Source organism: Ruditapes philippinarum, unplaced genomic scaffold, assembly GCF_026571515.1.
Source record: "Ruditapes philippinarum isolate M1 unplaced genomic scaffold, ASM2657151v2 ctg12219_1_1_1_1, whole genome shotgun sequence".
Lineage (NCBI taxonomy): Eukaryota > Metazoa > Mollusca > Bivalvia > Venerida > Veneridae > Ruditapes > Ruditapes philippinarum.
This window is the reverse complement of record NW_026860941.1, coordinates 423-15,779: the sequence shown is the minus strand read 5'-3', so window position 1 is coordinate 15,779 and position 15,357 is coordinate 423. Positions and strand designations below refer to the sequence as shown.

At 34.2% G+C, this 15,357-nt stretch overlaps 1 protein-coding gene across 1 annotated transcript; it reads left to right on the top strand.

Annotated features, from left to right (window-relative positions):
• Positions 1–365: 365 nt before the first annotated feature.
• LOC132713995 (uncharacterized) lies at positions 366–9,004 on the top strand. The gene is made up of 3 exons (XM_060696733.1): positions 366–575; positions 5,947–5,991; positions 8,500–9,004. The coding sequence occupies exons 1-3, from the start codon at positions 384–386 to the stop codon at positions 8,764–8,766; spliced, it is 504 nt and encodes a 167-aa protein (XP_060552716.1). The 5' UTR covers positions 366–383; the 3' UTR covers positions 8,767–9,004.
• The last annotated feature ends 6,353 nt before the right edge of the window (positions 9,005–15,357 follow it).

Genomic DNA, 15,357 nt, shown 5'->3' with positions numbered 1-15,357 from the left:
AATCATTTTTGTGGAATAAGCTTTTAAATTGAAATTTGTAGAGTACCATTGATACTGTACGTAACTGTTTCATGAATATTCAGTGTCTATTATCACGGATTTATAAATCCGTGCTATTATATATGTACCTTGCAATTATTTAATTGTGTTTGCTTTGTAAATAGTCAAATGCATTTTTTTGCTGATCTAATTAAGCATTAAACGTTGAAAAATTTATTTTGAAAAGTAGCACAAGCTTAATTTATATCTTGACTGCCTAAATCATCATATCGCATGTACTTGAATTACCTGTGCATCATATGGAGCGTCAACACGGCTATTATCAAGGCTTTTTTTGCAGCGGTTACTTCCCTTGTTCAGTACAACGCCATTTACAGTTCAGTATGGATCTGCAAACATTGCAAGTAATGTATGATAGATTTCGCGGAACAGTGGATTCCCTTTACATTAAAAGCGGTTATCCATTCCCAAGCAACATTCCATTATCATTTACTAATCTGCCGGGAGTATTTACCATAAGTTCACATGGAGAAGATTGTCTTCTATTGAATCGTTTTCTCAAGAAACGAAAGAAGGCAAGTATTTAGCTTTAAAATATACTTTTGAACGGACCAGGTGTGGGCAAGTTGTAGTCAAAATATATTGACGTGCCAAAACTTGATTCTGAGATATTTTCGTTCTGGGGCAGAATCTTTTAGAGGCGAGATATTGCCCAGACACGAAAATAGCACAATATCTCGTCGCGCAGTACAATTAGTTGGACTACCGGTTGTCCAGGCTACTAGAGTCACAGTACCTGTGCTCGACCAGCCCAGTGCTCGACCCATACTTCTTTTTGTGAACGATTTATGCATTAAAGTGGAAAAAACCCTGGGAGTTTTTGTGTGCTATTTGTACCTGATCTGTAACCTCTACACCATGTACAAATACTCCAAGTTTGGTAGAAGATTGGCCATTTTGCAGACAATATTAAACAGTACACACATGTACAAAATACATTTCTATAATAAAAGAAGCAGTAAAAACAACAAAAAACACTCAAATAATGATAATTTATGGCAAATGGGGATAATACTTTGTTTAATTGCCTTTACTCTTATGCTTCCAATTGATGTCCATAAGACAGGCGCCCAAAAATCATCAAAACCCAGCTTTCCATAACAGGCAGGGGCTATGAACATGTAAACAAATATGGCAGCTGTACGGAAACAAATCAGGAACACACCCCTAAAAGCGTAGACCATTTGTATATTACACCAAATATCACACTTAACTATGTTTTCAGAGTAATTTTAGTATAAAAAAATATGAGAATAAGTAATCTCAAACACCCCAGTATATGTAAATTCCAAAACTCTTATAAACACTTTTTTTGTCAATGTATAGCATTTCCTTCGTATCATTATTTACTCTTATATTTACATCTATAGACACTAAAACATAAAATGTCATATCTGTTTTTTAAAAATAAAAGTTCTGATAGAGATAAAACGACCTGGTCGAGCACTGGTTTGGTTGCCTGAAAAATATAGTGGTTTTATACCCTATATACAACTCTGTGTTAAATTGTATCATGATCTGTGTCGTTAAAACCCTTTAGCTTATTGTGAGTTTGAAAGGGCCAGCTTTATAACAAAAAATAAGTTTTCCAGCAAACTTTTTATTCTGAAAGAGTTTTTATGTGATTTTGTACTGGTTGAAAAATTGTAAAAAAAAGAAAATGCGATGTCTTTCAATGATTAGGACTACCCCAAACCAAATCGGCCCCTGTGCAAAAATCAGCCCCTAGACGTTTCGTCCTTTTTCTGCAAGACGTTTCGGCCCTTTTTTGTTACATTTAAACAGGAATTCGTATACTTAAAATAGTTAAAATTATTTTATATTTAGATGTTCTTTTTCCAAGGTGTAACAAATTAATTTATTTATAGCTTATTGCTATAGCGGTTAGTAATATCAAAGAAAACTTCAAAAGTTTTTTAACTTATGATTTGTTGTCATTTCTTGATAATATTTTAAATTATTACTGTACTGTAATGTTCTGTCTGTCACTATTATTCATTGTAAAAAAAAATTCTGTTCTATTCTATTTGTTTTGATTAATACTATTTTAGCCTCATTCAATTACAAAATCATAATTTAATTACATGTATTCAATTAATTCTCTCATTCCTTTTATTCATTCATTTATTTTTGAATTGCTATTATTAAAATTCTGGTATAAAACACATAAAGGTAAGACTTTATTCATAACTAAATATGGGGTGGATTTGGTAAAGTGCCGAAACGTCTTGGGTAATTTGGGGCCGATACATCTTGTGGCAGAAATGACTTGAAATCGTAATATACAAACATGACACTACACAACTTGACACTGTTAATTGACCAGGTACAATTATCGATGACACCTCTAAATTATGGACTAATAATAACATCTTTGTATAAATAAAGTCATAATAATGGGTCATATTTTAAGTACGGGAAGTACTTCTCATTATACAAAGTAATGGGTAAGTTTGGTATCTCCTATCAGACCACATAACTTATTTTTATCAATAATTTGCAGAATCTTTAAAAGTAATGGCAAAATTGAACAGAAATACAACTCAATATGACATGTTGATTTCTCCTTTAACAGCCAATAAAAAACAATGCAGCAAGAATAAGGTGAAATTTCATGTCATGAGTGTAGGCATCACTTTAAGTGTTTTTCTTGAGTGAATAGATCTGTGCATAATGGAAAATTGCAACATCAAAGATGCAACATACAGTCTTACTGTATGTCTACCATTTTGCATTGTGCCTGTATATGTTCTAAGTAGTATTATATTTCAATGATGTATATTGGTAGTATATTTTGCAACATGAATGAAATGGTAACGGGCACTTCACAGAACAATCATTAATGCTACAAACTTCTAAAGCTAGCCCAGAAAATTATAAATGTTTTTATGCCTTGCGGAACATGATTATTTGAACATAAAATGTTCAATAATAAAAATACCCCTGTCCATCCATCCATCCCTGCATGCCAGGGTGCATGTGTCCTAAAATTCATGTCATGCATCATTCAGTTGCCAAAAGTGTTTAGCATGAGACAGTGTGTCATGCACAATGAGTGTAGGACAAAAGCCCTCCCCCGTCAAAAAGTGACAAGGTGTACAAAAGCCCTCCCATAAAAATGACAAGGCGGACAAAAGCCCTCCCGTGAAAATGACAGGGCAGACTAAAGCCTTCCCGTAAAAATGACTTGGCGGACAAAAGCCCTCCCGTGAAAATAATGGGCTGACAAAAGCCCTCCCGCAGCAAATACATATACAGTGTATGTACTTTGAATAGTTTATATTTTCTTTTCAATGCACTCAACATATTAAAATTGTAATCATGAATATTTTTGTTTTCCATTGGCATAAGCATGTTTGTATGTCAGAGCTTGAGCACATTCCTGAGAGACATCTGAATAATTAGTGCTAAAATCTGTAAGTGCATATTTATTCACGTACATATGAAAGATTACTCCTAATGTTAAAGTAAAATAAATAGAGTAATAAATGATCTCACTTAAAAGTTAGCGATTATAATGTCAGTTATATAAGGCCAATTGAAAACAGCAAGAAATATATGTAACAATTTGAATATGTCGAGTGCATTGAAAAAAAACAGAGGTATTCAACATACATATTCATTTTTGTTACAGAAGGGCTTTTGTCCGCCTTGTTAATTTCACCGGAGGGCTTTTGTCCGGCCAGTCATTTTCATGAGAGGGCTTTTGTCTTCTTTTTCCGGTTTTATGCTCCAGCACCGATGTAACTGAGAAATTTGTACTCTGCCAGTCTAAGATTAATAAGACCTTGTGAATATTAAAAGGCTGTATTGATCTACAGCCATCTGTTCTGTTACTTTTAAAAGTCTTTTATTGCAAAAACGTTATGAAATATCAACTATGCTGTCCTGTAATAATATCTATATTTATTAGCTCACCAGAGCCAAAGGCTCAGGATTAGCTATTAGTATCAAAGGGGGATGCTTCGGCGTCCGTCGTCATGCATCAACAATCGTCTTCTTCTCTAAAACTACTGGGCAGATTTACTTCAAATTTTGTCTGTAGCGTCCTTGTGACAGTCACACTTGAATTTGCTCATGTCATTCCAATTGGCCCCTTTTAGGGGTCAGCAGAGCTAAAAATAGAAAAACCTTTAAACATCTTCTTCTACAGAACTAATTGATGGATGATCACCAAACTTTGTCTGTAGCATTCTTTGGTAGTCTTTTATCAAGTTTGCTCATCATAATTTGATTGGCCCCTTTTAGGGATCAAGGGCTAAAAATAGAAAAACCTTTAAACATCTTCTTCTACAGAACTGATGGATAAATGATCACCAAACTTTGTCTGTATCATTCTTGGGTAGTCTTTTATCAAGTTTGCTCATATGAATTTGATTGGCCCCTTTTAGGGGGGCGCTAAAGCTAAAAATAGAAAAACCTTAAAATGTCTATTTCTACAGAACTAATTGATGGATGATCACCAAACTTTGTCTGAAGCATTCTTAGGTAGTCTTTTATCAAGTTTGCTAATATTATTTTGATTGGCCCCTTTTAGGGGTCTCTAGGGCTAAAAATAGAAAAAACCTTTAAACATCTTCTCCTACAGAACTAATTGATAAATGATCACCAAATTTTGTCGACAGCATTCTCGGGTAGTTTTTTTTATCAAGTTTGCTCATATTAATTTGATTGGCCCCTTTTAGGGGCCTGAAAAGGTAAAAATAGAAATACCATTAAAAGTCTATTTCTAGAGAACTAATTGAATGATGATCACCAAACTTTGTCTGTAGCATTCTTGGGTAATCTTTTATCAAGTTTGCTCACATTAATTCGATTGGCCCCTTTTAGGGGTCTCTAGGGCTAAAAATAGAAAAACCTTTAAACATCTCCTACTTCAGAACCAATTGATGGATGATCACCAAACTTTGTCTGTAGCATTCTTGGGTACTCTTTTATCAAGTTTGCTTATATTAATTTGATTATCCCCTTTTAGGGGCCACTAAAGCTAAAAATAGAAAAAAACCTTCGAACATCATTTCCTACTGAAATAATTGATAGATGATCACAAAACTTTGTAGCATTCTTAGGTAGTCTATTATCAAGTTTGCTCATATTAATTTGATTAGCCCCGTTTAAACTAAAGCTTAAATGCCCCAGGTCATGGCATTTCTTCAAATAATTGTTTAAACATATTCTATGCTCAAGTTTAACCCTTTCACTGCCATAGGGACGGCTTAAGCCGTCCCTGTTATTTTCGGCGTATTTGCCATATGGACGGCTTTAGCCGTTTCTATAATAATGATAGTAATAATAATAAATTAATAATAATAATAATAAAAATAATAATAAATATAAAGAAAATTATACCATCGACAATAATTATTATTATACTAACAGATTTGGAAACATATATAATTATTATAATACAAATAACAAATAATAATAATTATATTAATTAATAATATAGTAATTTCTTAGAAAATCCTCTGGCAAATAGGTGAACACTAAAACAATAACCCTCTGGCAGCGAAAGGGTTAATATGAGAATATATTGACATTCCAACACTGAAAAGCAGTTGTTTCTGGTGAGCGACTCAGGGCCATCATGGCTCTCTTGTATAAATTATATTATCCGGTTTCCAGTGAGTAACATAATTATATGGTGGTGGAATCTGTGTTGTTAGACACATTTCTAGTTTCCCTTTATCATTAGGTATAACTGAATGGTTAAGTTTAATTCACTGTTATTTTTTGTATCATGTTTATGGGTCCAGAAGGTCAAGGTTAAGATCACTTCCAGGTCCAAAAATATAAATCTACCAATATTTAATTGTACATACTTTTTAAATTGATTAAGTCTAAAAGTGTATTACATTTAAACATTGTCCTCTTTTTCTTATTCAGGGATCACACATCCAGAAATTAATGACAGAAGATGCTGATGAAGAGGTATATTAATCTTATTTAATTTAATTTAAACTGGAAATGAAAAAAAAAACCACACATAGGGATTCAGGGTTAGTCATTAACTTTTCTTAACCACTGGACCATTATGGCCCCAGTAGCCAAGAGTTTACTAGACATGACCTGATTTTAACCGTACCAAAATTTTGTTATACCCCATTATTATGTCACTACTGTTTAAACCTGTTATTTGTTTGTTTTTAGAAAAAGTTTTAAAAAAGCCAACTGTTATCATAACCTGTCAGTGGCTCTTGTTGTAACTAATACATGTAATATGTACAAAATTTACTTAAAAGTGACATAATGCACAGTTTGCTGTCAACTTAATTTGAATAAGTAATATTTCAAAAGATTGACTATTATAATGTTGCTTGACCAATAATTGATCATGAAATATGTGTATAATATAATATAAAATCTACCTAAATAATAAAATGACTGCCTCACTCTTTTTATGAATTAAATGTTACATAAAATCTACCTGCCATAAATAATAAAAAGACTGAATGTTACCTATAAATTCTGAAAGATATATTTAGAAATTAGCTTTCAAAATATTATTTATTTTTTTTTTTTATAGCGGGGCGTCTGTGGCCGAGTGGTTAAGGTCGTTGACTTCAAATCACTTGCCCCTCACCGCTGTGGGTTCGAATCCCGACAGGGACTTTGGATTCTTTCATGTGAGGAAGCTATCCAGCTAGCTTACGGAACGTCGGTGGTTCTACTCAGGTGCCCGTTCGTGCCTGAAATAATGCACGGAAGGGCACCTGAGGTCTTCCTCCACCAGTAAAGCTGGAATGTCGCGATATGACCTTTACTGTGTCGATGTGACGTAAAACCCAAAACAAACAAATTTTTTATAGTAAAATATGGACACAATTATGGCAAAATGTCAAGTTATTTTTAGTTTTAGCTGACCACTGACCATTTATTCTTGGATGGATATAATGTCACTTTAATTGACCCCTAGTCTATCCAAAAGTCTGTGAAAAAATAATGTCCTATATATTGTCTGTCAAATTAACCACTTGTCCAAGGCAGTTGTGAGATTAACTTAGTAGAGTGTCATGCAGGCATACACGCAAACTCACTTACACACATCCAGCCGATAAACTGAACCAAACACTGCCATTTTATTGGTGCATTAAGGTTTATAAAACAAAAGATTTTTAAATGAAAAAGTTAAAAAAATTATCAAATTGGCAAAATAACTGTGTATAGAAAAAAGCTTCTCTCTTACTGATAAGAAACATATTTTTTTGTAAAGAATTTACATAATTTCTATGACATGTTGTTCTATCTATCTATCTATCTATCTCTGGATACTGCCAACCCCTCTTACGAGTGTTAAAGGCAGGAATTTAGTGCACGTCGGATTGTTAGTAAAAGGTGAAGAGAAAAGCTAAAAAGAAAAGTCCAAACATTGACATGCTTGGAAGGTGAGACTGAAAATGTATTCTAGTCATGGTTAAAATGTTAATAGTGAAACAAGATGATAAGAGATAAAATAGTTTAAAAACACTGGGAGTAAGACTAGTACTGCAAACCCACCACTGCCTGTTTGAACTGACTCAGGTTGGGCAGGGTGGCAATGTTACTAGGAAGTTTATTCCATAGTATAATGCTATGAGGGAAGAAAGAGTACTTATGGTAGTCGGAGGATACCTGTATTTGACGTAGGGATAAGGGATGCATATGTCTGGTTAATCTATGTGGGGTTTGAACATAAGTTGGGAGATTAATTGCAACTAGGTTATGGTATATCTTATAAAACATTATCAGTCTACAGTCCAGTCTGCGATGTTCAAGGGATCGCCAGACTTGAATGTATATAGCAACTTATAATGCTGCACATTTGTAACATTGCTTTTCATTGGATAATTGTGATGTTTATATAGTGTTAATATACATGACTGCTGTCAATTAATGAAGAAATTTCAATCTTTTCTCTAAAAATTGTAAATTTGTTATAAATCTTTCTGACAGGTTACTAGTATATGACCATATATAAAGGTTTCCTTGCAATTAATAACCCTTGCCTAATGGTTTGGGTTATATTTCCAATCAACCATTTACATGTATATAGGGCAATATAACCTGTTAAAAAATCTTAATAACTAATAAAATACATACCATGTAACAATAAAGAAATGAAAGTAGCGCATACTGGTTATATTTACAGGTAGTCAATAATTTTGAGTTTTGTTATTGCCATCACCTATCATACTATGTAGTTTTCTTTGTTTGTTCTTAGATGGGACTAAAATATGAGTTTATTAGCAGTAATTCTATATGACCAGATACAATATAATCACATTTTCAGGCAAAACTCAAAGTCAAATAAAAAACTTTCTTAAACCTAAATTTCTTTAGATTTAAAATTTCTTTATAACTGTGCTAAACGTGAAGTTTTTTGTAATATGGAATGGTTAATACACAATATACTTCTTTAACTGTATTTGCCTGATAAGTTTTATCTCTTTCTTGTTTCAGATTAATTTTGATGATCAAGCATTACAAAGACCATTTCAGCTTTTGTTGGAATGTTTAGAAGAGGACAACTTAAAGAAATTAGAGACAATTTGGAACATGAACAAAATATCTGAAAAACAGTTGTTAGTGGGAGTTGGTGTGCACCTTATTAAAAAACTTACAGGTGAAGCCTATACTACAGAGGATAGAGCTTGTGAAGTATGCCCTTGTGGTTGTGGTGGTAAACTGGACACAACAGCGATGTGTATAGGTAAGCTGGTACTGTAGAATATGTATTTTACAAATGTAACATATAAAACAGAAACCGCTCAGAAAAGATTTTTTGAGGATTCAAAGTTCAGTATCCATCTGTAGTTGTGAATTTTTTCCTTGTTGATATAATAAAGGCCACCAATTTGACAAAATCTTCATCAAAGTTATTTAGATTGTTTATCTTAGTTGAAATCCTTTTCTTAATTTCCTATTCAACTTTTTATATGCCTGTTTGAAAAACGGGTTGACTATCATAGTTTCCCCTCCGGCTGGCAGGCGGGCGGGTGGTGTCCAGTTCTTGTCCTGAGCATATCTCCTACACATACACATGGAGAAATTTAAATAAAATTTCATACAAATTTTCACCACTAAGAGAAGCTGTGTCACGCATGAACCAGATCTCTAGGTCAAAGGTCAAGGTCACACTTAGAGATCAATGATAAACACTTGTTGGGAGAAAAACTTGTAAATGCATACAGGGATTTCAATATAACTTGGCACAAATGTTTAGCATTGTGAGTTAGAGTGTTGCGCGCAAAATTTAGGTCCCTGTGACCAAGGTCAAGGTCACAAATAGGGGTCAATTTACTCAAGGATGAGATGAAAATATGTATTTTGACCATTTAGTATTTATTTCTTGAGGGATTGAAACACAAATGGTCATTATCATAACTACTGGTGTGAAATTTAGGTTAATATATGCAAGTTCAAGGTTACCAAAGATGATTAAATAAAGAAATTTTGATCAGAGCATATCTCCTCCACAGACAGTGGGATTCTAATGAAACTTCATAGAAATGTTCACCACTATGAGAAGCAGTGTCACATGCATGAGCCAGGTCTCTAGGTTAAAAGTTAAGGTCACACTTAGAGGTCATTGGAAAAAGTTTGTTTGGAGCCAAACTTCTATGTTCATTGGGGGATTGTAATGCAACTTGGTACAAATGTTCACCAGTGGGAAGCATATTGTGCACATATTTTATATCCAAGCCCTTGCTATCAAAGTCAAGGTCACAAAGAAAGGTCAAAGTTTGTGCACAGGGACCATATAGTCATCATTTATTGATGGATTGTAACACAAATGATAACTATCATGACTACAAGTGTGACACATTTAATTTAGGTTAATATTTGCAAGGTCAAGGTCACTAGAGAGGATAAAACATCCAGATATTGCCCAGAGCATATCTCATTTATGCATTCTAATAATGCCCTACTCTCTGTCAAAGGCTTTGTGATGGGTGTATTTTCCACAATGTTGCCCTTGTTTATGGCATATTATTCCCTTTCAAGGACAGGTGAATATGGATTTGGCATTGTTTGTCCAGCAGTTTGTTTATCTTTTCCTCTGTCTGGCATAAGTCATAAAATTTTCCATCACAGAATTGATTGGAGCATAAAACTATAACTATTTCAGTTTTGACCCATAAACTTCATATGTGGATACATCTCACTTTGAAAAAGAATCATAACTCTCTTTTACAAAATTGTTGAGTTATTGCCCTTAGCATTGTTTTAAACATTATTTTTGCATTAAAAAGGTATAGATGGCATTAACTTTTAACCTTAAAGAGTGATAGATCATATATAAGACAAAGGGCAGTGTATTAGAACCATAACTCTTTTGCATAATTTTGGGGTTAATGCCCTTCCCTTTTTTACATACTTGATTCCATGATTTTAGTCCACAGAGTATCTGATAAAGTATTGAAGATATCAATTTAAAATTTCACAGCTGTATTTATCTCATAATTGATGGAAGGATATAGATTTAGCATTGTCTGTCTTGCAGTTCTTCTGTCCATAAGTTTTGTCCTCTGTCTATTTGTCGGTCAGGCTGTCCATTTATTGGTCAGTCATCTTTATTGACATTGTATGTTACAGAGTTGAATGGAGCTTATGTTTGGAACATAAAACTGTATATCTGGTTAAATATTATTTAGAATTATTGCTGTGAGAAAAGATGATATGTCTCTTTTGAATATTTTTTGAGTTTAAGCTCTTTGTAATTTTCATACTTTTTTTTACTTGTTTATAACTAGAAAAGTATAGCACTTATTCACTTGAACCTGATATTTTTAAATTTGCTAGATCACACAGTAGGCAAAGGGCAGTGTAATAGAACAATAACTCTCTTTTGCATAATTTTGGAGTAATTTTTATCCCCCGCCGAAAAGGTGGCGGGGGATATAGTAATAGTCTCCGTCCGTCCGACCTTCCGTCCGTCCGTCCGACCAACATTTTTGTCCAGAGCATATCTCAAAAAGTATTTGAGGTATCAACTTGAAACTTCATAGGTGGATAGACCTCATTGAGGAGGAGTGCAGTGCACAAGAATAATAACTCTACCCTGCATAATTTTTAAGTTATTGCCCTTTGTTATTTTTCAAAATTAATTTTTGTCCAGAGCATAACTCAAAAGGCCTTTGAGATATCAACATGAAACTTCATAGGTGCATAGATCTCACTCAGGAGGTGTGCAGTGCACAAGAATGATAACTCTACCTTTCATAATTTTTGAGTTATTGCCCTTTGTTATTTTTCATACTTAATTTTTCACCTGAGTGGAGCATAACTCAAAAGTGTTTGAGATGTCAACATGAAATGTCATTGGTGGATAGATCTTATTGAAGAGGAATGCTGTGCGCAAGAATGATAAATCTTTGCTGTATAATTTTTGAGTTATTACCCTTTGTTCTTTTTCATACTATTTTGTCCAGAGCTTATCTCAAAAAGTATTTGAGGTATCAACTTGAAACTTCATAGGTGGATTGATCGCATTGAGGAGGAGTGCAGTACACAATAATGTTAACTCTACCCTGCACAATTTCTGAGTTATTGTCCTTTGTTATTTTTCAAAATTAATTTTTGTCCAGAGCATTACTCAAAAAGCCTTTAAGATGTCAACATGAAAATTCATAGGTGCATAGATCTCACTCAGGAGGTGTGCAGTTCACAAGAATGATAACTCTACCTTTCATAATTTTTTAGTTATTGCCCTTTGTTCTTTTTCAAACTTAATTTTTCACCTGAGTGGAGCATAACTCAAAAGCGTTTGAGATGTCAACATGAAATGTCATAGGTGGATAGATCTTATTGAGGAGGAATGCTGTGCACAAGAATGATAACTCTTCCCTATATAATTTTTGAGTTATTGCCCTTTTTAGCTCACCTGTCACAAAGTGACAGGGTGAGCTTTTGTGATCGCTTTTCGTCCGGCGTCCGTCCGTCCGTCCGTCCGAGCAAACATTTGATTATTATGAGCTTCATTCCGTAGTTAAATAAAGAACAAAAACTCATAAAATTCAAATTAAGAGCTATTTTTTTTGTTTTTATGAGCTTATTTTGCTGATAGACGTTGGCCCAGGCGGTGTTTATGAGCTGATTTGCCTCATAAACATCAAAAGTTGGTACGTCCGTCCGTCCGTAAACTTTTGCTTTAAATGACATCTCCTCATAAACCACTGAGCCAATTTCATCCAAACTTCACAGGAATGTTCCTTTGGTGGTCACCTTTAAAAATTGTTCAAAGGATTTAATTCCATGCAGAACTCTGGTTGCCATGGCAACCAAAAGAAAAAACTTTAAATATCTTCTTTTAAAAAACCATAAGAGCTAGAGCTTAGATATTTGGCATGAAACATCTTCTAGTGAGTGTCTACCAAGTTTGTTCAAATAAAAGCCCTGGGGTCAAAATTGGCCCCGCCCCTGGGGGTCATTGATTTTCCCTATATGCATATAGTAAAAACTTAAAAAATCTTCTTTTAAAGAACCGTAAGAGCTAGAGCTTAGATATTTGGCATGAAACATCTTCTAGTGAATGTCTACCAAGTTTGTTCAAATAAAAGCCCTGGGGTCAAAATTGGCCCCGACCCAGGGGGTCATTGATTTTCCCTATATGCATATAGTAAAAACTTAAAAAATCTTCTTTTAAAGAACCCAAAGAGCTAGAGCTAAGATATTAAGCATGAAACATCTTCTAGTGAGTGTCTACAAAGTTTGTTCAAATTAAAGCCCTGGGGTCAAAATTGGCCCCGCCCCGGGGGTCATTGAGTTTCCCTATATGCATATAGTAAAAACTTAAAAAAACTTCTTTTAAAGAACCATAAGAGCTAGAGCTTAGATATTTGGCATGAAACATCTTCTAGTGAATGTCTACCAAGTTTGTTCAAATAAAAGCCCTGGGGTCAAAATTGACCCTGCCCCAGGGGGTCATAGATTTTTCCTATATGCATATAGTAAAAACTTAAAAAATCTTCTTTTAAAGAACCCAAAGAGCTAGAGCTAAGATATTTAGCATGAAACATCTTCTAATGAGTGTCTACCAAGTTTGTTCAAATAAAAGCTCTGGGGTCAAAATTGGCCCCGCCCCCGGGGGTCATTGATTTTCCCTATATGCATATAGTAAAAACTTAAAAAATCTTCTTTTAAAGAACTCAAAGAGCTAGAGCTAAGATATTTAACATGAAACATGTTCTAATGGGTGTCTACCAAGTATGTTCAAATAAAAGGCCTGGGGTCAAAACTGGCCCCGCCCGGGGGGGGGGGTCATTGATTAAACTTCCTTATATGTGTATAGCAAAAACTTAAAAATCTTCTTTGGAAAAAGCCAAATAGCTAGAGTTTAGATATTAAGCATGAAACATCTTTAAGTAAATATCTACAAAGTTTGTTAAAATAAACGCCCGGGGGTCAAAACTGGCCCTGGCCCAGGGGTGACATTGTTTTTAACTATATGTGTATAGTAAACACTTTAAAAATCTTCTTTTAAAAATGCCAATGAGCTAGAACTTAGATGTTTAGCATGAAATATCTTCTTATGGGTGTCTACCAAGTCTGTTCAAATAAAACAAATAAAAGCCCTTGGGTAAAAATTGGCCCGGGGGTGGGGGGCCTATATACAGGTGAGCAACCTCAGGGCCATCATGTCCCTCTTGTTTCTTTTTCATACTATTTTGTCCGGAGCTTATCTCAAGAAGTATTTGAGGTATCAACTTGAAACTTCATAGGTGGATAGATTTTACTGAGGAGGGGTGCAACATACAAGAATGATAACCTACCCTGCATTATTTTTCAGTTATTGCCCTTTGTTATTTTCAGCCATCAGTATTCACATAGGTTTCAAATCTGTAATCAGTATTCACATACGTTTCAAATCTGTAATCATCAGTTTTCATTAACAAAAGATCTTTTAAAATTGAATTATTCTGCTTTGCTACATTTTGTACATACATGTATACATTCTTCCAATGAGCAAACACATTCGGCGGGGGATGGCCATGTTGACATGGCTTTTGTCCTTTCTATTTTACATATTTAATCCAAGTAACTATAAGGTGACTCATAAAGTATTGGATATATATCAATTTGAATTTTCACAGTTGTATTTATCTCATTAATGACATGCACACTGTTTTAGAGCTACATTTTGTATTATATCTTATATCTTTGAATCATTTTACAGGGGATGTCAATGTAATGAATTTGCTTATTTAATTACGGGTTACTTTTGCATTATTTATTCATAAATTTATTATATAAATGTTATCCTTGATCTAAAATTAGTAGACATCTAAGTGTTATTTTGTGTCAGGAATTGAGATACATTTAAAATTTGTTGATGCAGTTTCAGTTGTTTCACTTTTCCATCATGATTTCAAGAGGGGAATTTTGGAAATCTTATTTACTTTATCTAAAGTAGAGGGTAAATCAGTTATTCTCAAACTTCTAATAACTTGTTTGTTCATTTGTTGGATTTTGGATCAGGTGCTCTTCAGTGTACTTTTTTTTCTGGCATGAGCCTGCTTCTGATTTATACCACCTACCTTCTGTAAGCTAGGAGGGTAAGCTATTCGCATAAAATAAACCAAAGTCCCTGACAGGATGCAAAGCTATGTGCTGATTTCTCTGATAGCTCTTGATCATAGTACAGAACATTTAAAAATACATTCAATACTTGACTTTTTAGCTCACCTGTCACAAAGTGACAGGGTGAGCTTTTGTGATCGCTTTTCGTCCGGCGTCCGTCCGTCCGTCCGGCGTCCGTCCGTCGTCCGTCCGTAAACTTTTACTTTAAATGACATCTCCTCATAAACCACTAAGCCAATTTCATCCAAACTTCACAGGAATGTTCCTTTGGTGGTCACCTTTAAAAATTGTTCAAAGAATTTAATTCCATGCAGAACTCTGGTTGCCATGGCAACCGAAAGAAAAAACTTTAAATATCTTCTTTTAAAAACCATAAGAGCTAGAGCTTAGATATTTAGCATGAAACATCTTCTAGTGAGTGTCTACCAAGTTTGTTCAAATAAAAGCCCTGGGGTCAAAATTGGCCCCGCCCCTGGGGGTCATTGATTTTCCCTATATGCATATAGTAAAAACTTAAAAAATCTTCTTTTAAAGAACCCAAAGAGCTAGAGCTAAGATATTTAGCATGAAACATGTTCTAATGAGTGTCTACCAAGTTTGTTCAAATAAAAGCCCTGGGGTCAAAATTGGCCCCGCCCTGGGGGGTCATTGATTTTCCCTATATGCATATAGTAAAAACTAAAAAAAATCTTCTTTTAAAGAACTCAAAGAGCTATGGCTAAGATATTTAGCATCAAA

Coding starts and splice junctions, on each gene's coding strand:
- LOC132713995 (XM_060696733.1), top strand. CDS start 384: ATGGATCTGCAAACATTGCAAGTAATGTATGATAGATTTCGCGGAACA. Junction 576..5,946: donor TTCTCAAGAAACGAAAGAAG/GCAAGTATTTAG, acceptor TTTCTTATTCAG/GGATCACACATCCAGAAATT. Junction 5,992..8,499: donor CAGAAGATGCTGATGAAGAG/GTATATTAATCT, acceptor TTCTTGTTTCAG/ATTAATTTTGATGATCAAGC.